The 12,574-nt window shown below is 34.5% G+C and overlaps 1 protein-coding gene across 1 annotated transcript in view; it reads left to right on the forward strand.

Annotated features, from left to right (window-relative positions):
- LOC111083370 overlaps positions 1-11,478 on the forward strand; it is a gene marked incomplete at its 5' end in the record, with an annotated part of 14,654 nt that extends 3,176 nt beyond the window's left edge. The window contains 4 exons of the mRNA XM_022379866.1: positions 2,261-2,728; positions 7,019-7,216; positions 8,096-10,304; positions 11,370-11,478. Coding sequence (XP_022235574.1) covers positions 2,261-2,728; positions 7,019-7,216; positions 8,096-10,304; positions 11,370-11,478 — 2,984 coding nt within the window. The remainder of the gene's footprint in view (positions 1-2,260; positions 2,729-7,018; positions 7,217-8,095; positions 10,305-11,369) is intronic.
- Between the last annotated feature and the right edge of the window lie 1,096 nt (positions 11,479-12,574).

Consider the following 12,574-nt stretch of genomic DNA (forward strand, 5'->3'; position numbering starts at 1 on the left):
CATTGTAAGTTTCTGTAAGCTGGTTTTATATGTTTCAGTCCAGTATCCATTGTAAGTTTCTGTAAGCTGGTTTTATATGTTTTAGTCCAGTATCCATTGTAAGTTTCTGTAAGCTGGTTTTATATGTTTTAGTCCAGTATCCATTGTAAGTGTGTGTTCCATTAGTATGTGTATGTGTTCTATTATTATGTGTGTGTGTTCTGTTATTATGTGTGCGTGTTCTATTATTATGTGTGTGTGTGTTCTATTGTTATGTGTGCGTGTTCTATTGTTATGTGTGCGTGTTCCATTATTATGTGTGCGTGTTCTATTATTATGTGTGTGTGTGTTCTATTATTATGTGTGCGTGTTCTATTATTATATGTGTGTGTTCAATTATTAGGTGTGTTTATTACAAGCAGAAAGTAAGATTATTCAATGCGTTGAAGCCAATCATAATATTTGAAAACCGTAAATTTTGTGGTTTTGTTATTAAGCGTTTTGTCTACCGCGAGGAATCCAACCCTGGATTTCAGCGTTATAAGCCTCAAACTTATCGCTTTGCCATTCGGGGACGCGCATATACTATATATATATATTTGAGCTTAATATTTGTTTGTATATGTATGCTTGTATATAATATATTACATACATGTGTGTAAGTTAGAAGTTACGATTTTAACTGCATTATGTGTGCACTATAACTATGTGTATAACGAATTATAATTTAAAGTATACTTATTTCACAAACTATTGGAATAGGTTTCACGTCATCTATAAGTTACTATTCTATAATCTAATATCTACTTATTTCACAAACTGTTTGAATAGGTTTCACGTCATCTATAAGTTACTATTCTATAATCTAAAGTCTACTTATTTTACAAACTATTTGAATAGGTTTCACGTCATCTATAAGTTACTATTCTATAATTTAAAGTCTACTTATTTCACAAACTATTGGAATAGGTTTCACGTCATCTATAAGTTACTATTCTATAATTTAAAGTCTACTTATTTCACAAACTATTTGAATAGGTTTCACGTCATCTATAAGTTACTATTCTATAATTTAAAGTCTACTTATTTCACAAACTATTTGAATAGGTTTCACGTCATCTATAAGTTACTATTCTATAATTTAAAGTCTACTTATTTCACAAACTATTGGAATAGGTTTCACGTCATCTATAAGTTACTATTCTATAATTTAAAGTCTACTTATTTCACAAACTATTGGAATAGGTTTCACGTCATCTATAAGTTATTATTCTTGATATCACCTTCTAAAACAACGATTCATTATTGTACAGATATTAAAAGTTGAATCTTCTTATCAACTTAACGTGGTTATGGCAAAATTATTTCTTTGCTAAGTGTGTTAGTGTTCATAATTGAACAAAACTTTTCATTTTTACTGATGTTATCACCGTATTTGAATGTTTATGAATAGTTAAATATTTACTCATGTTAGTTTATAATCTTAATTATCTTCTCACATCACCTAGTGGCCACTAATTAAAAGATCTGTGTATAATATTGTTAAATTTTTGGGGTAAATGTTATACAATGCGACTTTTTACTTACGAAAAATCGAGAAACCATCTAAAATTTCATAAAACCAGCTCACAGAAACACAATAATAGAACACGCACACAATAATAGAACACGCACACATAATAATAGAACACGCACACATAACAATATAACACGCACACATAACAATATAACACATACACATAATAATAGAACACGCACACATACTACTACTACTACTAACTAAAAAAACCCGCGCAGACCTAGGTTTTCGCTACGCATTGACGGAAATTTCGGGATAGCTTGTTGACGGAAGAGTACGCGTTACAACAACGAGAAACTCAAATAGATTAATTATATACGTGATTGGATGCAGCTGACAATTAGATATCTTTATCGCAAAACTTGGTTGTTTTGTGCGTCTCGAGAACTTTTCGTGGACAAACTACCAAAAAAAAACTGGACATCTGGTGATCGTATATAATCTATATCTTTATGTGGAAAATATTTTCCCTGTTGAAACATGCATCAATCTGTTATTTTCGGCTCTGAAACTAGATACATAAGAAGATGTAATTACATTAATGTTTGTTGATTTTCAGGGGTCTAATCAGTTCAAAGTCACCTTTGCTGCCCAGAAAGGCCGGAATATGCACTAGTAAATCAGCACAGCTGCTCAACATTCCTAATCTATCTTTTGATAAATCCTTCCTTATGACGAACAAACATAATACTGTTTTTAAAGATTCAAACCGAGGGTTTCGAAATCCCGTTGAGCCCTCAGAGGACGTAAGTCAAATGCTTATGAATGCTGAAAAAGGCACCATAAATTCAACCAAACATATAAATAACTCTGACTACGGACGCATGTTGTCCAAAGACTCCACGGACGAGCCATTACCATTATCTAGCCAATCCGATATTCCTCATAGCCAGTCGACGCAACTACAGAATGTCTCTGATGTATCTAGCGAAAACTTAGACCTGCTGTTCCCGAATCCCGAAATTTCTGCTAGCGCATCATCAAACCTTCCTGACTCAGCCAGACTGCCCACAGGACCCAAATCACCTCTTCGCAAGTCTCCTAAGCTGCTCAGAATACCAAGAATGTTCTTCGACGAGTCGGTAGAACCTCTTAAGTTACCAGACACGTCATCTAAAGAGCAGGTTCATCAGTGGTTTGAAATGACCGAAGGAACAAATCAAGAAAATGGTGAAAACGTCTAAACAATACGACAGTCATCATGAGGAGTTTATTCGTACGAAACATCGAAAATACCTATCTCTATAAAAGTCGATTTTTAACGTCAAGTTGGTCATGTGTAAACCACATATTTTAGATTTATAATATAGATATTATAGCCTCATAAGTTTTACCTATTTTGTGACAATGTTTCTTTGATTTCAGTGTAAATACTCGCTGTTCGATATCGCTACTGTTTATCACACGCGCCAAAACAATCATACCTACTTCATTGACCGTTCGAGTGAATTAAGTGGTTATTTGAAGTCATTCTGTTCAATCCAGTGAAACTAATCTCATGGTACAAATGGAATGAGAGCATTCGAGTTGCTTTTACCGTTACAAATGGTCCAAGAATGAAATCAAATGTCCGTATTTGACTGGCAGAAGTAATGACCTCTTTTGATATTGAGATGTCCGTATTTGACTGGCAGAAGTAATGACCTCTTTTGATATTGAGATGTCCGTATTTGACTGGCAGAAGTAATGACCTCTTTCGATATTGAGATGTCCGTATTTGACTGGCAGAAGTAATGACCTCTTTCGATATTGAGACACATGTCGATACAATATGTGCTCAGCAAACGTAGTTCGAACCATCGCTTTCTGTTATTCATATATTAAGGTTACATTGGAGATTTTGGTAACGATCATCAGTGGAGAAAAAAATAAAACATGCATTAGAACCTGCACCTAATAATAAAATGTTGACGCACTAGTCTTTATGGATACAATGTGGATGTCGTGACAGCTGGAAAACGTGATGCATATTAGTATTGGGATAAGTTTGAGAGGCTACAAGGAAACTGGTTGATTTTTCGTTTAAGCGTAAAACTGTAAAATGGGTTAGATGCATTATAACCAATGAAGGGATCGAACCATGAATGTTAGCGTTAGAAGCTCACGAGGTTGTTGCTGAGTTGATTTCAGGCGCAAGATTATGTTAGAAAAACGAGCGATTTGTGTAGCTGGCCGGATCACGTACAGTCTATTCGTTCCACAAGACATCCAGGTGCTTGGTTGCAAGGTTTTTGCTCAGTAATTCTTATTACAGACTATAGTGGTGGTTAATGTTCACCTGATATTGTTGCCCGGGCAGCATGTTTTAATACGGATTTTGTTAAAAAAGATTATTTATTTTGTCTCTAATCTGTATAATAACTCTCGGTTGTGTCTATGTTCGTATGACACTTAATTTTTTTTTAAACTCCTCCCACAAGATTTGACAAAACGACTTTAAGTTTTGTACGTAGGCTCTTGAACCCTCAAAAAAGGAGGAAAAAGTTGAAATAGATGTAAAGTTTACTCAAAAATTAGTAATTAAGAGGGGTTTCAAAGGCTCTGAAGTTTAACTGAATCACTTTACTCAAAATAATTTATTGGTATTAACATCTCAAATATAAGAAACCGTTAAAACTCATAATCTAAACTCTGATTTTGGAAGATTTTGTAATTGTGACTAAGGGGGTTTCTAAGGAGTTAGTTCGGGGAACTCTCCACAGATATAGTTGAAAATTGCCATAGATAAGCAAGGGGTCATTCGAAATAAGTATCCACGTTTGGAGATTTTAAATCTCGTTGTTAGGGGTTCAAAATGGAGGCTCAAGGGAGCTATTAAGTCTCTCAGGATTGCATTCACAGATGTACTTAAATATTTGAATATCAACAAGGATGTGTATTCGGTCATTCCAAGCAAGAATAACAAACTTTTCCGTGTAGTTGTTGCTTCCCGTGAACTTTTACCAGTAATTTACTAACAAGTGTATATTGTAGATTGTGACATCTGGGCAAATTTACAAACACATTTTTGAAACCGAAGTTCTGCTATTTTCATTTTCAGAAACCGTTTAAAATGTCACCACATTCTCGGTCCACATACTACATAATTAACACGATTATTTACAAAAATGTGTTTTGTTTCAAACAAAGAATTTTGGTGTATTTTTTAAAGAAAAATTTATATGACGGATAGAACTAACTTAAATAATTAATAACTTGTAGTTTGTTTATTATCAAGCGCAGAACTACAGAGTGGGCGATTGGGGCTGTGCCCAAATAACTTGTAGAAAATCACCTGAATTATAGTGTTTTAACGATATTTAACTTCTTAATTTGGATATCAATAAATTAGAACTGAGCGTATCAACAGATGGTCTGTCTTTTGTTGTTGTTTTTCAAATATGGCTTTTCAATTATTTTATTCTTTCATCAGTTATTACCGAGTCAAAATTTGGTTTAACAAAAAACATAGATATTTTGTAGATACTTCGAGCTTGTTAAACGTTGTATTAGGTTGTTGTAACTTGGAAAACATAAAAGTTGAATATATTACTGTTAACGTATATACTTCAATCTCATTAGAAACACGAACAGACTTTTGCTGTTTATCAAAAAGTTAATATATGCTCTTTGCTAATGTCAAAGATATTCCATCAAGTGTAATATATTTAATAAAATACCAGTTGTAATGTTTCCCTAGGCGGCAAAAATACCAACGTGTGTTTGCATTGGTTGTGTATTTCTCGAAAGAAGGAGATAACAACACCTGTTTTTTTGTTTTAAAATATCAACTGTGACAACTAGAATATTGTTCTATTATTGTGTTTATGTGTTATATTATTATGTGTGCGTGTTCTATTGTTATGTGTGCGTGTTCTATTATTATGTGTGCGTGTTCTATTATTATGTGTGGTGTTCTATTATTATGTAGTACTATAGTAGACATGTATCAGTTGATGAATTTTGTGGTTAAGATGGTTAAACGTGTCTGCGCGGGTTTTTTAGTTAGTGGTAGTACTATAGTAGACATGTATCAGTTGATGAATTTTGTGGTTAAGATGGTTAAACGTGTCTGTGCGGGTTTTTTAGTTAGTGGTAGTACTATAGTAGACATGTATCAGTTGATGAATTTTGTGGTTAAGATGGTTAAACGTGTCTCCGTGGTTTTTTAGTTAGTGGTAGTACTATAGTAGACATGTATCAGTTGATGAATTTTGTGGTTAAGATGGTTAAACGTGTCTGGTTTAAAATGTTTAATCTACCATTGTGTCAAAACGCCGAAACGAATATGTTTTCATACTTTGAAAGCAAACTTCACTTTTATCAAGGCAAGTGTTAACAAAGTTGAGTGCGCTATTTGTAAAGCTTCAAGGCAAGTGTTAACAAAGTTGAGTGCAGACTCAACTTCGTTAACACTTGCCTTGAAGCTTTACAAATATTACACTCAACTTTGTTAACACTTACCTTGAAGCTTTACAAATAGTACACTCAACTTCGTTAACACTTGCCTTGAAGCTTTACAAATGGTACACTCAACTTTGTTAACACTTGCCTTGAAGCTTTACAAATGGTACACTCAACTTTGTTAACACTTACCTTGAAGCTTTACAAATAGTACACTCAACTTTGTTAACACTTACCTTGAAGCTTTACAAATTTTACACTCAACTTTGTTAACACTTACCTTGAAGCTTTACAAAAGTACACTCAACTTTGTTAACACTTACCTTGAAGCTTTACAAAAGTACAATCAACTTCGTTAACACTTGCCTTGAAGCTTTACAAATAGTACACTCAACTTTGTTAACACTTACCTTGAAGCTTTACAAATAGTACACTCAACTTTGTTAACACTTACCTTGAAGCTTTACAAAAGTACACTCAACTTCGTTAATACTTGCCTTGAAGCTTTACAAATAGTACACTCAACTTTGTTAACACTTACCTTGAAGCTTTACAAATAGTACACTCAACTTCGTTAACACTTGCCTTGAAGCTTTACAAGTAGTACACTCAACTTTGTTAACACTTACCTTGAAGCTTTACAAATAGTAATTCAACTTTGTTAACACTTACCTTGAAGCTTTACAAATGGTACACTCAACTTTGTTAACACTTACCTTGAAGCTTTACAAATACTACACTCAACTTTGTTAACACTTACCTTGAAGCTTTACAAATAAAAAGACTTACCGCTGTCCCAGAATCGAACCCCAGATTTTAGCGTTGTAAATCCGAAGACTTACCGCTGTCCCACTGGGTGTCTTGCATAATTGGAGTAAATTCATTAACTAAAATGAGTGGATTTCGCGAGGCAAAATTAGGATTATAGCAGTAAACACCGCTGGTAGCGAGAGTGGTTCACTGTGTTTGAAACAAGACTATAAAACAGATTTTGAGCTAGCATTATGGTGAACAGAATCCATTTTTTTGTTATAGTTATGTGGATTCAAATATACATATATATGCTTTTCTTTATAGGACGATATTGTGATCAAAACTTGTTTCGGATTCCGTTCAAACCTCTCAGCCAGAGAATGCTCGAAGAACCATTCTGGTTAGGCCTAATTACCATGTCCGTTGTTCTTCTAGTTATCATTTTAGTCTATTGCGTGAAACGGAAATTTGCTGATAAAATTGAAAGATTTTTAGCAGAAGAAATTGAAAAGAGTAAAAATAGTAAGTATATATGTATTATTATCCATAAAATATAACAATTGTGGAATTATTTGTTTAGTGTATGCTTACAATACGTTCCTGAATGTTAATATTTTTTGTTGTCATTGTTTTTTCTTATCAAAAGTAATGATAATGTGTTGATTTACATAGTTTCTGTATTCATTTACAACAGTGATTATGGAAATTACACAAAAAGATTGATGATGCGTTAGAGATCACCATAAATAGTTATATTAGTTACCAACTTCTATTGCATCCGCTCTAGAATAGAAACATTGTATACAGTATTGAGTAGCCTATACTGATATAGATTATTCGTTAAAAATGTCTTTTCTCACAAATAACTTCCAGCGTTTGAAATACAAAATTACAAATTCTTTATGCTTTAGGGGTGCATTATAGAAACATCTATTCTACTGATTATTCAGTGAAGATTATATTATTAAAAAAATGGCAAACATTACTATATTATTTTTCCGTTACAGACCCATCTCCATCAGCTGCTTGTTGTGGCCTACATCCATTAACAAAAGCAAACATTACTATATTATTTTTCCGTTACAGACCCTTCTCCATCAGCTGCTTGTTGTGGCCTACATCCATTAAAAAAAGCAAACATTACTATATTATTTTTCCGTTACAGACCCTTCTCCATCAGCTGCTTGTTGTGGCCTACATCCGTTAAAAAAAGCAAACATTACTATATTATTTTTCCGTTACAGACCCTTCTCCATCAGCTGCTTGTTGTGGCCTACATCCATTAAAAAAGCAAACATTACTATATTATTTTTCCGTTACAGACCCATCTCCATCAGCTGCTTGTTATGGCCTACATCCATTAAAAAAAGCAAACATTACTATATTATTTTTCCGTTACAGACCCATCTCCATCAGCTGCTTGTTATGGCCTACATCCAAGCCAAGGGAGTCATACGCAGGGCAGTATGCTTACGGAAAATCACCCAAATTCTTTATTCAACAGACTCAGAACTCACAGTTTTTGCGCTTCTTTCGATAATTCTCTGAATAGTCCAAGCAACGGAGCGCATGGACATTCTTTTAATTTTGATGATTTTCTCAAACGAAGTCACTCAACAAAGAAACTTCAGTCAGATAGACTAAAACGTGATAATGAAAAAAATAACAAAGAGACGTCGGAAATTTTGGCATCGTTGGTAAAGGCCAACCAAAATTCAAAGCCGAGAAGGATGAGCTTGGATGAATTTTTAAAAACAAGTGGCAAATTAAGATTAACGTGGATGAGCGATAATCCCAAAAGTATGTCAACTACCAGTGAAGAAATGTCAGAAGGGTATCTGGGTAATCAATTAGCTCCACAATTTTCTTGCCATTCGGCCCCATCTTTCGCCGAATTCAATCAGTCTATGGACGAGCAATCATTTGAGCACGAAACTTCCGAAAATCCACAGTGCAAAGTGAAAATGGAAGAGGTGAACACAAAATCCTCACCAATTCAAACATTTGGTGATTTAATACGTAAAAATATTGTTGAACAAGCTGTTACTGGCTCTGTTGAAGAACTATTACAACAAGAATTTAATAATCTAGCCGATTCTCGTGACTCAAATGAAAAATTGATTGAAGACTTAAATGAAGCCATAGTAAAACAAAGTCAATCAAATATTAGTCGTTCCGGAACCGCTGAAACACTAACAAACTCCTCTTTGCCTCCTTCGCCTATGAAGTTTCTTGTGCCGTCCAAACCCAGCACCCAAAAAAAGACAAGGCTGAGAAAACTGGGGTTATTTTTCCCAAAAAAATTTTCAGAAGTATGTTCTCCACCAAAGATATTGATTACTTCGAATATGAACTCATACGAAGCAGATGTCGTAAGTCCTAACGTTTCAGCTCAGTCTGTAACCTATTTAAGTCCTCAGCCATTTGTATGGCCTGCAGGTGGTCGTACAGCTTCAGAGACCAACCTTAGCACATCCGGTTACTCTTCACTAGCCAGCCCTGGTCTCTCTAGATCCAGCTCTTGCAACCCAGTTGAAGATACGATTAATGGAAGAAATCAGATGAAGAAGTCATCATCTAAATTTCTTCAAGTTCCTACGGATAACTCTCTGTTCTCGCCACGACCTCGAGCAATGGAAGACTTCTCCAGTGACTCTCAAGCAACTCCTACTTCAAATAAGAAAGCAGTTGTTTTGTTGAAACCAATGTTTGAAATAGGGGGAATGGGACCACCTGAAAATCCTAACAATATTTTGAATCTAAAGCGTTCTGTGGACCTACCAAGAGAAAAGACAGAAGAGGAAAAACGAAAATCCAGGGAAGCTTTTCATAAATTGGTAGCTGCATGCAGTTCTAGAAGTAATGAAAAACTAAGTCCATGTGTTTTATCGCAACCGAATGTGTGTAGCAACTTTGGACAGATCTCTGGACCACCAATGTCTTCTTCAGATACACTGGTTCCCCATAACAAAGAAGAAAATGCCTCTATTGTTCCATTGCGTAACAATTCTCTTATATTAAGAAACCCAAACAAAGCCAAAAGTCTCGATGGTATTTTAGCACCTAAAGCACCAAAATGTATAGAAGAAAAGCTTCGATCTCGGTCTGAAGCATGCGAAAAAACGTCTAGTATTTCTACCGAAAATTTAAATTCATTTTTAAATTATAATGTGTTCAAACGGTGCAATGGATCTGTTACAAATTACGACACTTCCAAATGGAAGAGTGAGCAAACTTTTTGTAATCGTGATCTCAATAAGAAACGTACCTCAAATCTTTGTACAAGATCTTTTAGTATGTCAGATCTGTTTCCGTTCAACAACGAAAAACGAAACACCGATAACATAAAGTATTTCTCACTGGAGTCGATCAGTTTCCACGCGTTACTTGAAAAACGTGACTTTTTTCAAAATGGAATTGTCAACGACATGGTTTTGCAAAATCAGTTATTTAAATCTAATGGCAAACCAGCGAATGCTACAAAAAATGAAGATAATACGTGTACCTCTTTTAAGATGGAACCAAATTCATCACCATTTGTTTTCCATAAACGCAGAGGAATGCTTGATGGGGAAATAAGGCAACAGCTTCAAATCCCTTCTCAGCAGAGGTAACGTTTTCATTAATTAATCTCTTTGTTACGTAACGATTTGCTTATGATAATTTCAGTCATCATGAATATATTATTCAGGAAATGTTTTATTGATACACTGGATTCTCCTTTTATCAAACCAAATGTAAGGAGTTCAAATTTGAAGCCAACTACCCGTAACTGGTGCCTTTTTGTCTGTATAATAATTTTAATTAGATTTGTTCATAGTTATCGTATATTAGAATAAGGTCATCGTTAATCAAGTTATCTAATCAACTCTGGTCGCAAGCACATTGCACAAAAGGGATTCAATATAAATAACTAAATCAAAGATTAAACGGTGATGGGGATTCCAAACCGCGACTCGTAGATTGCGAGCCGAACGCCCTAACCACCAGGCCACGCCATGCCCGAATATTTAAGAGGTGTATAAATAATTTAATTTATTTCAATGCATGTACGATAATTTTATAAAAATGTAACATCATTTTTATTTTTTTTACTGAAAATACAATTCGTTCATTTGAACTTTCTAGTGAAAAAAAAAAAGACTTACTAAGAAAGTATTTTTAACACAGAGTCTGCTTCTTTGTTTGGAATCATACTAAAAATATTAAGAGTAATTTTTCACTGAGCTGAAATTTGCCAATACCAAATTGTACATCGTAAGTCTTCATAGAAAACTATCTTTTCCTATGATGCTGGAGATTAATCAGTATATTCAGCATATTTTTGTGGTACGTTATACATCCAATAACTTTTACAAGCCTTTCTAACAGTTCTCACAAGTTTACTTAAAAAAATTCTTTCCCCTGTGTTTACGTTGTTCGTTTTTTAGGAAATACGCATTGTATATACAAGAACTTAACACAGTAAAGATGTGACATTCTTATTAATTCTCTCCAAGTGATTACATAACTGGAAAAACTTACTTTGTTATCAGAACGTTAATATTAGATAAATTTCATTCCTGAAAGTAGAACTACAGTTTGTGGTGTACTGAGAAACTCCTATATGCGTCTGGTTGTGAAAAGACTTTACATAAACAGAACGATTAACCCTGCAGGATTATTTTAATTACAGGGACGCTAAGCAGGATGTTCATTGTTCATCAGTTTTTACACCATCTCGTCAGCGTCATCATCCCAGTCTTCAACGGCAGGCGGCTCTTCAAGAAGAAGATAATAGGTGAATCGGGTTATTTTTTTAATTAGAAGAGTGTTTAACTTTCAGTCACGTTTGGCATGCTATAATCTTAAGTTGACCAAATTTTCAAACCGAAAAACCGGGACAGCCCCTAATTTCAAAATGGACCTTGTTGTTTTTCTTGGCATTGTGATTCGTGATGTCCGATCTGCCACCGTGTGATATCGAAAACGCAGCTTTACAAATAGTGCACTCAACTTTGTTAACACTTGCCTTGAAGCTTTACAAATAGTACACTCAACTTTGTTAACACTTACCTTGAAGCTTTACAAATAGTAGATTTACAATGCTAAAATCTGGGGTTCGATTCTGGGACAGCGGTAAGTCTTTTGATTTACAACGCTAACATCAAAGGTTCGATCCCCCTCGGTGGACACAGCAGATAGCCCGATGTGGCTTTGCTATAAGAAAACACACCCAATTATGCAAATATTATCAAGTCACAATTTTGAGGTAAAGTATCATTAGACCATCTGTACAGTTTATCCATTGAATTTTTTTACAAGTGGCTAACCCCCACCGAATATAGCATATTGTAAATTAGATACAAATATCTATTAAATACATATTGGCGTTTTACCAGTGAAACCTTTAGCACAGCGACACTCGTACCCATCTTCATTCACTACTTGTTCACATTTTCCACTGTTTTCACATCGACACTGATCATAAGACGTGATCCGGACATTTAGGGCAGAGTCGTTTAGCACTAAGGTACCTGTTGGAAAGATGTTTGAATTAAATGTCCATAAGAAAAGAAAAAGAAAAGAAGAGAGAACAACAAAGACTGTTTTATACATAAAATGTACTTGATTTTCTGTATACGAGTAGAAGTTTTGTAAAATTATTATATCGAAAAATAAAGTTGTAGAAAAAAAAGATTCAGATTACATCTATTTACTATTATTATTATTCACTATTATAAAGACATAATTTTACTTTTCTCTGATTTTAGTTTTGTTGTAATAGCTGTCATGATAAAAAAGATTCCGGCACGGCATGGCCAGGTGGTTAGGGCGCTCGACTCGCAATCTGTAGGTCGCGGGTTCGAATCCCCGTCGCACCAAACATGCTCGCCCTAT

This window comes from Limulus polyphemus, unplaced genomic scaffold (assembly GCF_000517525.1).
Source record: "Limulus polyphemus unplaced genomic scaffold, Limulus_polyphemus-2.1.2 Scaffold9281, whole genome shotgun sequence".
In the NCBI taxonomy this organism is placed as follows: Eukaryota; Metazoa; Arthropoda; class Merostomata; order Xiphosura; family Limulidae; genus Limulus; species Limulus polyphemus.